General features: G+C 41.3%; 1 protein-coding gene across 6 annotated transcripts in view; it reads right to left on the bottom strand.

The window, feature by feature from the left end:
* Positions 1-4,032: 4,032 nt before the first annotated feature.
* The window catches only part of LRRC9 (leucine rich repeat containing 9), an 86,169-nt gene continuing 72,845 nt past the window's right edge, over positions 4,033-17,356 (bottom strand). For 5 of the 6 annotated variants that reach the window (XM_043548931.1, XM_043548930.1, XM_043548927.1 and 2 more), the window contains 3 exons: positions 11,242-11,425; positions 10,758-10,932; positions 4,033-4,153 (listed from right to left, as the gene is read on the bottom strand). In XM_043548931.1, the coding sequence (XP_043404866.1) occupies positions 4,114-4,153; positions 10,758-10,932; positions 11,242-11,425 (399 nt within the window). In that variant the 3' untranslated portion in view covers positions 4,033-4,113. Of the gene's footprint in view, positions 4,154-7,720; positions 8,196-10,757; positions 10,933-11,241; positions 11,426-17,356 lie in introns of those variants that run through there. The other variant, XM_043548929.1, reaches the window with a different exon arrangement.

A 17,356-nucleotide genomic window follows, 5' to 3' on the forward strand; every position in this document is an offset into this window, starting at 1 on the left:
GAAAACAGGTTTGTTTTTTTAACCTTTGGAGCCAGAAAAACGAAGGGCCATTTCTTCACTACTTTCGCAGGTAAAACCTGCCATTGACTTCAGTGGATGCATAGGGCCAAATTCATCCCTGGTGGAATTCCAATAGAATTCCGTGGGCCAAATCCATCATTGGTATAAGCAGATGCAATGCCATTGATTTCAATGGAATTAAGCTTGCTGACTGTAATGGAGGTATAGCAAAGCTACTCTGAGCACACTGTCTCTTTAAGACCCTTCTCCTTACAAGAAATGATAGATGTGCACAGAACACTATGGGTGCCTCCAGCCAGGGAGCTGAGTGTGTCTCCACTATCAGACTTTAAATCCTTGGTGTTGGCTCTTTTTGAGGTTTATCCCTTTTTTATGAGTAATCTAATCAGAGAGAGTCCTTGTTGAACCGCCTGTGGGTTGTCTGCCCAATTAGGTCTGGTCTGCGCTAGCAAATCAGTCTTGCTTACCTGTGTGTTAGCATTATCAAAATAAATGTTAGATAATTTGATAAGAAAGTGTTTAATGTTTTATACGATGCTTGTAGGATGCTGCATGTATTGGTCTCATTCACCTATACCCCATGTTATAAAGTGATAACAAGCATTTGCGTTATAAACCTCTGACTATGTATCTCATCAAACAGGGAAAAAGCCTTGTGTAATGCAGATGGTGGTCTCTAACAAGAAGAGGTTACATTCTGTTCATTATATGCAAATGAGCCATTGTACAAGATCAAAGATCATAGACTTTGATAAGTGCATTCTTCCCGCCACCCCATGAAGAAGGGACTTGGGTGGAAACTGTTGCTATCAGCTTGATTTCTGAGGGAAGAAGATATAAAAATGTCTCACAAGGAAAAATGATAATGCTGTCTGAACTTTCACAGGGCCAGAGACTCTAAACTGAAGTGGGAGATTCCCCAGGGTTATCACTGGGTTTGCCCTGAAAAACATTTTGAATTGACAGATCTCTACAACTTTGTCACTCTTAGGGTTTAGTTTGCAACTCATTTGTGTTATATGCTTGCTTTAATCTGTAAATAACTCATTTCCTTTTCCTAGTTAATAAATCTTTAGATAGTTTATTACAGGATTGGCTACAGGCATTGTCTTTGGTGTAAGGTCTAGGGTACCAAATGATCTGGGGTAAGTGACTGGTCTCTGGGGACTGGACGCAACCTGAATATTTTGTGGGGGGGTGGGGTTGGTTACTATAAATGACCATTTATCACCAAGTCCAGCTTGACTGCCTGGCAAGACAGACTGGAGAACCTCAGAGGACTGTCTGTGACTCCATGGTAAAACTGTTACAGTGATCCAGGAGTTCACATTTGTTACTGGGTTGGTGAAATCTAATCATAGAACGCACCACCAGTTTGGGGTGTCTGCCCAATTTTTGACTGTTTGGGGGTCACCAAGACTCTGCCTGAAGGCATGGGACACTTCCATTCAAAGTTATACTCGTGGCTTTCCAGATGGTTCACGGCTTGTGCACAGTCCACATGAGTGTCCCAAGAGCAGGAATCTGTACTGAACATCCTGTATGGACAATCATGTTACCCTCATTCTCCCTTCCCCTTCTCCGTCCAATTGTTAAACCCACTTATTGCATCTTGCCTTAACATTAGGTTGTTAGCTTTACAGGGAAAGGACGGTGTTTGTATAGGGCCCAGCACACTGAGGCCTGTGCATATTACCTCACTCCATGAGTAGCCAGACTGAAAACAATGGGATTACTCCTCTTCTCCACATCATCAAACACAAACACACTACTGGTCCCGCCACAGTTTGTCCACTCTCATAACTTACATGGTCATCTTCCATCCCCTTTGTTCCACCAACACCACCAGCCTTCAGTGGCTGCTTTTGGCCTCCTTTCACAAGCATCTTCTTCCATGTTGCCCCTACTGATGGAATGATTACCCCAAAGCAAGTACCCTGTCCTCCCCGAGGTCCCTGTTACATCTCCCACAATGCCCATGAGACACAGCCAGCTGATAATAGCTAGGCAGGTTGGCTAAAGAAATTCATGACCCTATCCAATTTGTTTATTTAAAACACCCAACAACCTTCAGACTGGCAAGTTATGCACACAAGACCTACTCCTGCTCCCAATGAAGTCAGTGGCAAAAGTTCCCAATGACACCAGTGGTGAAGGATCAAGCCCATAGCTAGTCTATGTACTACGTAACCTGTGTTCCCATTTCTGCTACCCTTGTCTCCCCTCCTCATCCTCTTTGTTATCTGCTACACCCACCTGGTGCATCATGTATTCATCCAGATTGCAAGCTCTTTGGAGCTCGGACTTTCTCTCCATATAGGCCTTTCCATTGCTTTTAACAGGCTTTGGATCAAGCCCCAGGTTTGTATAGCTCCAGCATGATAGGGGCTCCAAGGCACCAACACAATACAAATAACAATGGAAATCTGTATATGACATATGTCGCTACCTAGTAACTAAGCCCCTGAACCTGCAATTTACAATGCGTGGGCAGACTGCAGTGCCTGTGCAGAACCCTGCTGACTTCGCACAGAGGCAGCAGTCTGGCCTGTAAATTGCATGGCCTAAACTGTGATCTCCCTTATCCCAGTGTAAATTCAGAATAACTCTACTCAAATCAGTGGAGTTACTCTGGATTTGCATGGGTGTAACAGAGCAGAAACTGATCCAATTTCTAAACTACTACTATGTTGTGGCAAATTTCTAGAAAATCCAAAGTGCAACAAAGACACCTGGTGGCTGTCCTGCAAACTGCACATCTTTTAAATGACTACAAAAAACAAAGGAAAATGCCACCAAAAAGGGCTGTCTGACACAAGCGGGTATAGTGGTGGCCTGATAAGCAGTCTTTGTGTTTAGCAGCTATATATTCATCTATAATGAAATGTAAGAAACACCAATTCTTTCTTACAAATTTACACTGCTTACAGAGGAAAAATAAAACTAATTTTAATTTAAAAAATTCTCTCAGATACACAATTCTCAAGAATTACATATTTCCAAAATATTAACAGACCTAACTGATGAAATTTTAAGAAAATGCAATAATTTTAGTAACCATTTACTTTGGGCCTGACGTAAAATTTATGTTGTGAAAATTACATGAAGCTCTGAATGGTATACTTTATTACATTAAAACATGTGCTCTGATGTCTTTCACTGCTTTAATTTCAAAGTGTAACATGGCAGTTTACTTAAATAATTATTTGAACAGTCATGCTAAGTTTTTAAAAAACAGAACCAGTTTAATGGAATTTTGATAGTTTAATAACTGATGCTAGTGATATCATCTGGTATTTTCAATTTCTGTAATATAACTTAAAAAATAAAATATAAAGTTCAGGAACAAGTACATTTGGGTTCTAAATATTAGAGGCCATATTCTGGCTTCAGCTACACTTGCATGACTCCTTCTGACTTCAGTGGCCACACTGAAATACATGTATATGCGAAAGGCTCACTAGATAAAATAGGTACATGTATTATAACTGAGTGGTAGACTGACTGTCATATTTTCAGATCAGTTGCCCAAATCCTGCACGGGAGTTTTGCCAGAGTAAGAATTTGCAAGATTGCTCCTTATCTACTGATACTGTTCCCTCTCATTTACCGTTGCAAGATGACGGACCATACTACGATTTTTTCCAGTCCAGTTAAACCAAAGAGCAGTTAATTCATATTTTTGTGAAAGTTCCTGAGGTTGTTGAAAAAAATCCTGTAAAAGATGGAGAGACCAGATTCTGCCTTCAGCTACACCAGTGTAAATCTGGACTAAGTATTTACTTCAGGGGATCTTTTCCACTGTATTCAATGGATATACATCAGCATAACTGAAAGCAGTATTTGTCTCAAGGCGTATCCGTTGTTTGGATCATGATGTTCTATGTGCATGAATGTTTGCTTCATCAACCGTAGAAACTTAATTAGTTAGTTCACACTTCATATCAATCATTATTAATTTTTACCTGGCAACTATGAATATAAACAGAACAGGACAAATTCTTCCGTGGTGTAACTCCACTAAAGTCAATGGAGTAATACCAGGGATGAGTTTGGCTCAATATTTCTCTTGTCCATTTTTCTTATAGAAGTTTACATTCGATTTGGCCTGGAAGGGCTATTGGCTGGCATCCTGCAAGAAAGAAACATTACAAGTCAAACCATAGTGACAGCTTTATAAAGGAGGAATTAATTTAGAGCAGTAATGGAAACAATAACTCAATTTTATAGCACAATAACAAATCAACTAATTGGATGTTTATTCCTATCATACATGTAAATAACAACCATCATATATATACACATATGGGTGAAATCCTGGCCTTGCTGAACTCAGAAGGAAATTTACCATTGGCTGCACTGGGGCCTGGATTTCACCCTCTATGCTCTGTGAATACTTTCATAGCTAATCCTATGAAATAAGGATGATGAGTAAAATTTTCAAAAGCACCTACATCATGCAGGCCTAGATTTGTAAAGGTATTTAGGCATTGCTTCACTCAGTGTTGCAAGGTCTAAGTGATTTAGATGGCTAAATGCCATTTTGAAAAGCACTTAAGTTGCGTAGGAGTCTAAATCCCTTTGACTTTAATTTGGGACTTAAGCTCACGACTTACATTGTGATGGGGCATGGATGGAGTTAAAAGTGCCAAGAGAGCCTTGGACCACATCTGCTGGGGAGCTAAGGGGCAATGAGACAGAGAAGGAAGCTCACCTGGGCAGGAACAGGCGGGGCTTCTACAAAGCCTAGGAGTTGAGGCTGGAATGGGGTTGCAGGGAGGTCAGCCTCCAGTCACGCTCCCGATGCAAGGAGGTAGTAGGGGCCTCAGAACGGCAGAGTAGGAAGCAGACTGGAGAAGGCGCAGCAAGGTCCAAGAGGGATAGACCTGAATTGCTAGTTCAAGGGTCCCTGGATTAGAACCTGGTATAGAGGATGAGCCCAGGTTCCCCTACCAGCCACTGTGGGAGTGTCACAGCCACTACAGTGGATTTGGGACACTGTCTGAGACTTTGAGGAAGGAGACTCTGGTAATACCCCGGAAGAGGCAGATGATGACGACTTGGCCAGAGGGCTAAGCCACAAAGGAGAGGCACTGCAGCTTCGGACTAACGGGAGTTCGGCTGCAGTGTGAGTGACTGAAGCAACAGGCTGAGCAACTGCCAGATGCGGTGTGGACAGTGGTGAGGTAATTCCCCAGCTGAGCCAAACGGTGAGTTGCAGACCCTGTGACATAGGTGCTTCTGAAAATTTTACCCTACATATGTATGACTAGCTGGTTCACAGATATTAAGCAAATGAAATGTGCCATTACTGGCTTATAATCAGATGTTGAATGTTGTCATGTATATGTTCCACTCGGATGGGTTTTCAGCCAATTCCAACTTGGTGATGTCTCTGAAGATGGAGGGTATGTCTCTACTGCAGTTAACCTGAGGCTGGGGCTGTGAGGGTCCCTGAGCCCAAATGTCTACAATGCAATTAAACAGCCCCTTAGCCTAAGCCTGCTGGCACTAGGCTCACGTCAGCCCTGGGTGTCTAATTGCAGTGTAGACATACCCTGAGAGAGTTTTTGACCATTTGTTAGTGTGTAATCTGAAAGTATGCATGGTAACAGAGTGTCATTCCTGGGTCTGTGCTGTTAGCATGCGACTTGCAAGAACCCCTCCCAGCTTTATAATGTGGGATTCACTTATACTCCACGACCAGCTGATAGGACTTTCCATTCCTGCTTAAGGGATATAGTACCCTGAATTGTCTCCAACTGTTACCTTAGCTTAAAAAGAAGTAAAAACCAATATTTTAAAACCTAGCTGTGTGCCACTAGGTGCTTACAACCCTCTTTAGGCATTTAAATGAAAGCATACTTTTTTTTTTTTTTTTTTTCCCAAAAGGTGCAGCTCCTATGACTTGGCAGTATCTCTTTGGCATGAAGTTTCTTTTAGACTAAAATGTAAATTAATAAAATGTTGAAAACTTGCCACATTGAGGCCTGGGATATTTTAATATTCAGCCACTCGAGGGAACAAAGACAGGAAAAATTATATTCTGAAGGTGCTGTTTGGGAATTCAGAGTTGAGGTTAAGTTCCATTTTGCACTTAAAACAGGGATTCAACCTCTTTGCTTTGTATGGAAAAATAGGGTACATCTAAATTTACAGCACTTGCTCTCTGACTACAGAATGAATTTTCGAGAATTGACAAGTCTATTCATTAGTTTATAAATTAATTAAAAACTCTGTCCTTTGAAAAATTGTAGCATCCCTTGTGAGTCTTTTCTTTGATCCATGTTATATTAACAGCAAAACAACACACTTCACATTTTTCATATATGTACAATTAATTGAAGTCTTGTGCATAGGCTGTATTCGAATAAATTAGGTTGTAATTAAGCTAAATTATTACTGCTTGTTGTCTGTAATTGTTATAATTCTGTAGGCCATGGATGGCTCAGGTCAACAGCACAGGTAACTCTTAAGTAGTGCTAGTGTGTCAGAGGTAAATCAGCCAATCATTCGACTACAGTTAATTTTCATGCAAATAGTGGTAATGACTCATTGGTATGAGGGAGACTGAACACATATCTAAAGTTCTCATTGGTAGATTAACTGGCCCAACTGCTTTTTAAAGAGTCTATTGCTGCAGGCTAGTTTGGGCCGCAGTGCTTGAGTGGAGCGAAGGCAACAGTGCAGCAGGGAACCCCTGTGCACTGAAGCACGCTGCCAGTGGAACTGACGGGAGAGCCTTTAACGCACAGTGATTTTGGACTTGGGCTGGGCTCTCCATGAGCCCTTTGCATAGCACAATCTCACTCATAAGCCCTGTAAACCAATCAATTGTAAATTAAGGGCCAGATTCACCAGCACACTTCAGCTGTTTTCTGCTGCTCTGGTGATGCAAAGCAGCTATAAAACACAACTTCACTGGCTGGTGCACTCTGACTCCTTTGGAGTACTGGGAAGCTGCCCATAAAAGTTAAAATAAAAAATGATTTAAAGTTGATCTATAAATTTTCAAATTAAAAACCCATTTTCCTTTGGGTTTATTGTTGTATGTGTACGACATTTTTAATACATTAAAAAAAACCAAAGAAATCCCCAGGCAAAAAATTATGGTAAAATAGAGCTAAGGTCAAGAGTGTATGTCCGTAATTTAAATGTAAAAATCATTACAGGGCTATCGTATTATCCACAAACCAAGCATTATAAGCCCAGGAAATTCAGTTAAAGTTATACTTCAAAGAACTCTAAACACATTAAGTTAAGAAATGTACAGTTAAGGCACACAAAGAACCTTAACGGTGCCCTGTAATGATGTCATGGTGGGGGTGGAGGGTATTCAAAAAATCTAATGTGTCTTTAGATTCAGTTTGATCTAATCCAGGACCACAAATATTAAAATCATATGACTATTGCATGATGCTATGCAATAGTTAAGTAGTTTGGGTGCCTTCACGGTGCTTTTCTTACCTTAACAGGGTTGGATTTCTTTTAAGTGTAATCTTAAATTTGACTTTCCTCAGTTTACAATGCGTGGCTTTGTGATGTTACAATATCCCTGTAATATTTTTTCATCAAGTTATTGAAATGCCCTCTCAACCTTAATCCATTTTAATGTATTTTTGTCTCTGAATTATACTACAATAGTAAACAGATTACAACAAGATGGTCTTAATATGTTCGTTGTCTTCATAAAGATAATAAAGAAAACCACCAAGGAAAGCATGGCCATCGTGCAAAAGAGCTGGAAGAGAATTTAGGAACAAATGTGCTGTTTCCGGTAAAGCAGGCATTTCTATTAATGCAGAATCCTTCCCACATCATCTCCTCCACTCTCTGTGTAGTTGGTCGTTTTAAACATAAAAAGGACTGGTGTGACTACCTCTGTTCTAGTGTAAATCAATCCACTTGCCAAGGAAAGAATAATACACACAGCTTTAAGTGAAAAATACTTCTGCCCCAAGTAAAAATAAGTGCACACATCAGAGCAACAACATTCTAATTAAGTAGTGTGGGAGACGTTGAGTCCTGCACAGAGGGCCAGCAAAAGGCCTACACACTGGGGGGTAAAATTCACCCTTTACGAATTAGCTATGAATGTCCGTTGGTCATTTCCTCTGACCATTTGCCCTGGAACATCTGTGTTAGCATGGAACTATTCAGGCAAGGGAGCCCACCTGCAAGGAAGTATAGGTTTGTATGAGACTCCCAGAGCTCATCTTGAAATAAGGCAAGAGTTGTCTAAGGTCACAGGAGTACCTGAGCCAGTCAGCACAAAGTGGACCTATTAATGCTAACTGTCCTTGAGGTGGTACGTTGCACAATTCTTACAGATCACGTACAAGGCAGAGTGGAATTGGCCAGGCATTCTGGAATGTCCTCATGGAATGGAGCTGCACAGGTTAGTGTGAGCAATGAAATTGCTCCATGCGCTCTGAACAGCCCTGTGAATAGTGCTGGACCACTGACTCCAGCAATCTAGGTTTCAATATCACACTCGTCACCCTGATATCTGAGCTCAGGCTACCTGTGGTCAGGAGAAAATCTCACAGCAGTCCCTGATGAAGTGCAGAGCTGAACCAAACTGCTTGAGGCGCTATGGTGGCATGGAATCAGATCTCTAGCACTTCAAAGGCACTGGTCCCTGGATCTAGGTTGATACACTGGCTCTTTTCTGCAGCCAGCCTGATGCACCAGTTTACCGTGGATGCACTTTTGGATCTGTCTAGATCTTTGGATAGGCTGCAAAACACATCTGTTCAAGGTTCTTGGGAAGCAAACCTAAAGCCTTCTCCATGTGCTGAAGGGGTGAAAAGGCTCTTTTATGTAGGTGGAGGCTGCCTGTTCCTTTTTGAATAATTATTTTAATGCTACTGAGGTTTTATACTATTAATTATGTGTTAGGTCACCCAGAGCTTTGCAGGGGCTTCTTTTTATTATTTAAATTGAAATAATTATATCTTGCTTATTTCTCAGGAGCCTATCACTGTATTGTCTAAGTGGCAATCATAGTTGATACATGGGCTCTACTGTATAATCAGGTCAATATTCTGTTCAGTAGGTGCCCCGGATGCTGGACAGTAAAGGAGTACAGGCATAATGGCTCAGAGGAGGAAGTTGCTTACAAATGGCAGCTGGTTTCCTGTCCTTCATGTTTCTTTTCTGTGCTTGGTTGCTTCAAAAGGGTTACTATGGCAACTGTACCCAGTCAGTACTGCTCCTTGGCATGGGACACTTTGGTATAAGAGCCATTTATCAGAACAGAGGAGCCCAGGGTTTCCCTGGATAAGCCCATGGTGCTTGGCTGCTCTAGATGCTTCAACTCAGTCACTTTCAGAAGTCTGCTCCATGCTGTGTTCTAGACAGTAACCAAAATGCTGTTTGCCAGACAGGGAAGGTCAAGGATTTCAGCCCCTACAGTCTCCCAGTACCCTGAAAGTAGTGCCTTATGAGGAGGGCCTTACGCAGATCTAATACCTCAGCACCAAACTCTAGAACTCAAGCGTTTATCTTCCAAACACCATAGGGAACACATCTATCCCTCAACATTTTCATGTTCATTTCTGGACTCCTGTTTCTGGTGTATATTTTTTGAGACTGCGTAACCAGATTTGCACACACTATTCAAGGTGAAGGGTGTACCACCAACTTATAAGAAGGCAATATAATATTTTCAGTATTATTTTCTATCCAATTCTTTTTACTTTCTAACGTTTTGCCAGTGTGCTTTGAGCCCGAGGGGCAAAATGTGATTCTCCATCTTCATGCACATTTTTCTAGTAAGAAAAAAGCATGGAATTAACTCTCAAAGTATGATAGACAGAATCCTTGCTATGTAACACATTTTGAGTTTTATTTTGGGCATCAACTGATTGCACTGTAGCGCTAATGCAATGACACAAGAAATGGGATTTAACCTGCCATAGAACTGTATGGTCTGTAGGTATAATAATGTGTGACATTTGTCCTAAGACAAATGCTCTCTTGGGCCTTGATCTTGCAAACACCAGCTACTGAGTGTAGTTCTGATTTCAATGTACAGTGCCTAGCATAATGGGGTCTTGCCCCATGACTAGATTTCTTAGGTCCGATAGTAATACAAATAAATAATCATTGCACATTATTATTCATTAATAGTCTCACCGGCTTGTAGTCTCACGGTAATAAGTACTATGCTTGGTATTAAGTGTTAGTGGGGTCGGGCCTTTGTTTTGAGATAATCATTTTTAACCTTGAGCATTCCTGGTCATAACAACAGGTTCACTCTTAATTGCTGCTACTGTGATATATTCAATTTTTAAAATAGTAAACAACAAATTAGGAACTGTGAAGAAAACAAAAAATGAAACAGGAAGGCTCGAGCAAGCTACATTACAGAATCAGCTTGGATTTGTGGGACACTTGCTTGCTCCTGTTCAGTACGGTATCTTAATCACATGCCAAATGAGTCATCGTTCTAGCGCTAACCTTTTTATCTGCATGTTTTTTGGTCTTACTAGTCACATTAGGAGCTTTATCAGGGGACAGGAAAACATATCCCTCAGGGGAAGCTGGGAATGATGACTCAATTAAAACACATCTTTTGGATGATGGGAGAAGGGGTTGGAGGAAAGAAAACTTCGTCAGCCCTGGAAAGAAGAAAAAGTCAGATTTTCCCAGATGTAGAGTGATTAAGGAAGAAGGGAAGCATCGTGCTAGCAAAAATAGGAAAAACAATGTTTCCTGCTGATAAGTCTCACCTGCCGTCATTTTCTCTGCTGTTCTGGTGTACAAATGCACTTCGGGTAGTGCCACTCTGTTGTGTCAACTGGTTTAGAAGATTAGCTGTTGCTCCTTTTACTTGCCTGAGAGCTATTTCTGCATGGATGCTTCGAGGATTATTTGTCACCATTCCTGGGTTCTTAGATTTCTTATCTGAATCACAAAATGTATATGGACACCCTCCAGACATCACAACAGTAATAACAGGGTGTGCACAAAGATTTAGTTATATATAAATAGTACAAAATAAAGTCAACTATGAATGAACGAATGTCTTTTTTTTTTTTTTTTTTTTTAAATGCAACTGAAATATCATTAGTTCCAGATAGTCTCCAAGATATCTTTGGCAAGTCAAAATGCCCTTATTAAAATTACTCTATTTAGCCTATATGTAATGTCCAGTACTGGAAAATATATAATGATATTTTACATTCAGGAAAGGAACCAGAATACTATACTCACGTTTATTTGCCTCATTCAGTAAAGGATCTTCAAATACATGAGGAAACATGAGGTCAGATCCAAATAAATGATTGATGCCCTCAAGCAGATTCACATTTGTTACTCTCATGGGAGGATGTTTTGAAAAGGTAATTGGTAATCCAGGAAATCCACAGTCCATAGGGGAGTTTGCAACTGGGATTCCCTACATAATAAAACAAAAGGCAAGTAAATAGGTCTCATAGTTTGGTCTTGGAGGCAAAATACATAAGCTGCATAGATACTGTATTAGGGCACGATCCCAGAAAAACATATGCACAAATAATACTTACTAAAACAGTCTTTGAGAGGAATCTTTGGTCTTGTAGTTAAGACACTGGACTAGGACTGAAGAGAACTCTGTTAGGTTCCTGGTTCTGTTATAGACTCCATGTGACCTTGGGCAAGTCAGATAACCTCTGTGTTTCTGGCTTTCAAATGGGGATAATAATATTTTCCTTCTCCCACCCTTTTTCTTGTCAATGTAGACTGTAAGATTTCTGGGGCAGGGATTGTCTCCGTGTTAGCACCAAGAAAAATGGAGCTCCAATTCTGTTCAGGGCCTCTAGGCACTACTGTGATACAAATAATTCATAATAATAATGTCAATGGGAAAACTTTACATAAAGGATTATAGGATTGGGCAGTCAGTCTACTGTTACTAACTTGAGATTAAACTATTTTAGTTGCCAGTTGAACTGTAGCACAAAAATAGAAGCTGTGCATGCTGAATGGATTAACGATTATATATTTACAAAATCTGGGGATTGCTAAAGTTCGGGGAGCACTCTGGGAGCTAAGCTACAGTAGCACACCAGAGCTATTTATAAAAAAGAAGAATACATCTAATGTGTAAACTGATGATCAGCAGAGGGCTTGTAAAATTGCAATGTTGGAAAGATCTTTATAATACCATACCAACCAATTCATAAATAAATCTATGTATACTGTTTCATAAGTAAAATCCTAGTGTCTGATGTTATGCTGAGTATAAGTCAGTGCTCATTTGTCTGGTTAAAAGAAATTTACTATTGTTTTTGAAATGCAGAAATAAATTTTAAAAAAACCCTATAAAATATGCAAGTAAAGTGACTGATTGTCCATCCTTAAAACCATCTCCAATTCAATAGTGAAAAGCATTAACAAGAGGAGAGAAATATAAGCATAAAGACAAAAAAGCAATGACATACTATGTACCAAGCATTCCAACAACAACCTGAGTAGTAGTAAATAAGGTGCTAACCTACTTACTGCTGAGAAAATTTGTTTTGAAGTTTAACATCAAAAGCATTTTTTCCACTTAAATGACACCATAGGGTTTCACTCCTTACTTTCTAACAAGGACTTGAAAAAGCACAACTAGAATGCAACTGACAAACTTGAAAAATCTTTTGTGTTGTTCCACTTCAATGACCTAATGAGATAATGGCTCAGTTCTGTTCTAGCTAACTAGGTATAACATCTTCATTGAACCTTAACATAAAACAGAGATATCACTAAAGATATTGCCTTAACATACTTCTCTTGCTTTGCTAATCCTGCTATGTTTTTTATTTAAGTGATTTCCAATGTATAAGAATACAGGTCAGTTTTGAAATAAAACATTTACACATGCAGTGACTCAATCCACAAGTGCCTTGAACTCTTGTATACAAGGACTGTGGCTTCAAGTGGCAAAAATGTGTTCAGTAGCAAAGTAACTCACTAAAGCCCTGATCCTACCAATTGACATGCTAGCGTATCCATAAGGAGGTCTGTGATTGCATGTGTTTGCAAGGTCAGGTTTAAGGTAGAACCCGATATACAGGGATTTTGACATATCTGGATTGTGTGTGATTTACTATCAATGTTAGCCCTAATATCAGGGAAATCAATTGCACCTTTATTAAATTGACACCTTTATTATTTGTATTGCAGTAGCACCAAGAGAGTCTTATCACAATAAAGCGTGTTGTACACATATGACAAAAAGAGTGTTTCTACTCCCCAAGAGCTTACAGTCGAAATGTAGGATGAGAGAATGGGTAATTACTACAAGCAGATGGGGAGCACAAGGCAACAGTGAGATGATTAGGATTAGTGTAAGCAGTGGTCACAGCAATTGCTTAGCCATTGTCAAGTGTTTTGTAGGTATCCTGGCAGAGCTGAGTTTAAAGGAGAATATTGGCGTATAATGGCTTTGTAGATGTTATGGGGAACTCCTCTCATACATAAGGGACAGTATGATACGGAGGTGTTTGGGAGAAAGTTGGACAAATGGGCAATCAAAGCTGACTAATGATGCCTATATTAATCCTGACTACTTACAGTGTTTTATCCATAGACTTCAAAATGCTTTACCCAGGTGAGAAAGTGGCGTTACTGTGCTTTATAAACAGAGAAACTGAGGCATGAAGAGGTTAAGTGGCTTGCCCAATATAAAGCCACATAGCAAGTAAGTGGCAGAGCTGGGAAATGAACCCAGCTCTCCTCACCGTTTTACACATATGCTGTGGTAGGGACGGATGGTTAAAATGTGTACTACCTTCTGGACAGCAGGCAAATAATGGATCAATTAAACAAAGATCTGAAGAAAGTGCACCCAGTGATGTGAAAATCACCAGTCTGCAATGGAACCAAAGAATGCTCACTACATGGCTCCTTCGTATTGGGGTAGCACCTAGGAGCCCAACTATGGATCAGGCTCCCGCTGTGCTAGGCCCTGTACAAACACCAAATGAAAACATGCTCCCTGTCCCACAGAGCTTACAATCCAAGTGTAAGAGAACATGTGGATACAGACCGCCCGGTGAAGGCGCATAAGGAAATATTAAGATTCCATTGGGCAGCATGATAGTCAGTGGTCTCAGATTTCAATGGTGGTGGTGGTGGGGAACTTTCAGTGGGAGGGGATGGGGGTCCTGGGGCCACTTAGATCCCTGGAAGTTCTTGGATGTCTTAAAGGATAAAATGCAAAAATCAGTCTATGTCAAGAGCATTTCCTGTGATAACTTCATCTGTTTTTAATAAAAATCCGTCACAGTTTACTACAACAAAATGATTGACACAGGACAACGAGGAGACTTAAAGCTAAGCAATCTGCTGCACCTGTGGCATGCAGACTCCGTACCAAATCATAATTTTCAAGCTTATAAATCAAATTTCCGAACAGACTTTCCTCCAAAGGAATGAGACACAGCACAGACACCTACATTTGTCTGTGGCTTCAGAAAATACAGAGGCAAGTTTAATATTTGGTTGAGATGAATCGCTTGTTACCATTTTAGTTAGTTTTGAATGTGGCCTTAAGGTTACTCTGCCTTTGAAAAACTGGGTATATGGAGGTCCTGCCACCAGTGCCTGAAGTACACCTACCCTTCTGGCAGATGTTAGCGCAATAAGAAAGGTCATCTTTTGTCAAAGAGAGAGCGAGCAGTTAAGGCTCGAATGGGGAACCCATGAGGGCAGTGAGCACAGTGTGAAGGTCCCAAAAGGGAACAGTGTTCTTTATTGGAGGGAAGAGGCGAGTAACACCTTTCAGAAACCTAACTACCACAAAGTTGGGGGGAAAAAAAAACAAAAAAAACAAAAAAAACCTTTTCTTTGGATCAGGGGATGGAACACCGAAACCACTGCTACGTGGGCCCTCAGAGAACGGAGAGAAAGGTCTGACAATTTAAGGTGCAACAGGTACTCTAAAACATCCTGAATCTGGGCTTCCATTGGCTGAATTCCCTGACCAGCAGTCCAGATTGAGAAGTGTTTCCATTTGGCCAAGTAGGTTTGATCCAGTGCATTGGTTTGTACTGTTCAACAGGCACAACTTGGACTGCTTCTGAACATCTCTCTTCTGCTTTATCTAACCGTTTAGCATCCACGCCATGAGGTACAGGCTGCCCAGATCTGGATGCCACATCTGACCACAGTGTTCTGACAGAAGATCTCGAAGGAGGGGACCAATAGACTGAGTAGATCGGAGAACTGACATCTCGACAAGGTTGGAACAATGAATATCAGTTTGGTGTGATCTTGTTTGAGACAGACCTGAGGAATGAGCAGAATGGGAGGGAAGGCATAGATTAGCACAAACCCCAAGCTCAGTTAGAAGGCATCAGAGAGAGAGCAGGGACTGACCCACTCGAGAGCAAAATTGTGAGGATTTCTTGTAGTCATTTATTGCAAATAGGGCATTCCATCGGTTGACCTAGGCCCTGAAAATCAACCTCAAGATGCTGTTCTTCACAGATCACTTGAGATTTCTGGAGAAATTCCTGCTGAGGTGGTCAATCAGCTGATTCTTGGACCAGGTAGTGAGCGGCCATGGGGACAATGTCTTCCTTGATGCAAAAGTACTTCATCGCTTCCTGATAAATCTGACTGGACTGAGCTCCTCCCTGCTTGTTCACATAATATATTGCTGTTGTATTGCTGGTAAATACATGAATGGACAAGCTCCTGATGTGAAGGAGAAAGGGTTGGCAAATGTAAATTGCTCAAAGCTTTAGAAAACTGATATGTAATATGATATGTAAAGAACAAAATTGTCAGACACATAGCTGAACATAATATGTTGAGGAATAGTCAACATGTTTTTTGTAAAGGGAAATCATGCCTCACCAATCTACTAGAATTCTTTGAGGGGGTCAACAAGCATGTGGACAAGGCTGGATCCAGTGGATATAGTGAATTTAGACTTTCAGAAAGCCTTTGACAAGGTCCCTCACCAAAGGCTCTTAAGCAAAGTAAGCAGTCATGGGATAAGAGGGAAGGTTCTCTCATGGATTGGTAACTGGTTAAATGATAGGAAACAAAGGGTAGAAATAAATGGTCAGTTTTCCGAATGCAGAGAGGTAAATAGTGGTGTCCCCCAGGGGTCTGTACTGGGCCCAGTCCTATTTAACATTCATAAATGATCTGGAAGAAGGGGTAAAACAGTGAAGTGGCAAAATGTGCAGATGATACAAAACTACTCACAATAGTTAAGTGCCAGGCAGACTGCGAAGAGCTACAAAAGGATCTCTCAAAATTGTGTGACTGGGCAAAAAAAATGGCAAATGAAATTCAATGTTGATAAATGCAAAGTAATGCACATTGGAAAACAATCTCTACTATACGTATAAAATGATGGGGTCTAAATTAGCTGTTACCACTCAAGAAAGATCTTGGAGTCATTGTGGATAGTTCTCTGAAAACATCCACTCAATGTGCAGTGGCAGTCAGAAAAGCTAACAGAATGTTGGGAATCATTAAGAAAGGGATAGATAATAAGACAGAAAATATCATATTGCCTCTGTATAAATCCATGGTACGCCCACATCTTGAACACTGCGCGCAGATTTGGTCACCCCATCTCAAAAAAGATACATTGGAATTGGAAAAGATTCAGAAAAGAGCAACAAAAATGATTAGGGGTATGGAATGGCTTCCGTATGATGAGAGATTAATAAGACTGGGACTTTTCAGCTTGGAAAAGAGACAACTAAGTGTGGGATATGATAGAGGTCTATAAAATCATGACTGGTGTGGAGAAAGTAAATAAGGAAGTGTAGCGGGGTGGTCACCCGCTCCGGCCTTGACGGGCTTAAAACAGCCCAGGAGAGGGCTGTGGCTAGGAGCAAGCAGTTCCCAGGATGACTGGGGAAGCAGGCTCAGCTATGGCCACACCCCAACCAGGGCTCAGCTGGTCCTTATAAGAGGGCAGTGGGCCAGGACCTGACAAAGTCTCCTCTAGCTGTGGAGGGAGATGGGCCTGGCTGTTAGGGAGCATACCTGGGTACCCGAGGTGAAGCAGGGCTGGGGAAGGCCAGAGAAGCTGGGAGACTCCAGACTGGAAAGCCCCTAAGCTGCAGGCCTGGCAGACGGCCTAGGATAGGTACTGGGGTTGCAGGGGGCAGCCCAAAGGTATGCAGAGGCAGCAGGTCCAAACCCCCCTTGCCTGTGATGATTGGCTTATACACTGCACTCTGCCCCAGTGTGCGGGAGCTCAGTGGTGACTGGCAGTAGCCAAAGACTGAGGCGAAGTGGGGATAGTGGGTGGGGGCTCCCCGGGACGGGAGACCCAGAGACTGTGGGGGTACTGCCAGGGGGCAGCACCCTGAATAGAAGGGGCACCGGGGTC

This window comes from Chelonia mydas, chromosome 6 (assembly GCF_015237465.2).
Source record: "Chelonia mydas isolate rCheMyd1 chromosome 6, rCheMyd1.pri.v2, whole genome shotgun sequence".
Classification (NCBI taxonomy): domain Eukaryota; kingdom Metazoa; phylum Chordata; order Testudines; family Cheloniidae; genus Chelonia; species Chelonia mydas.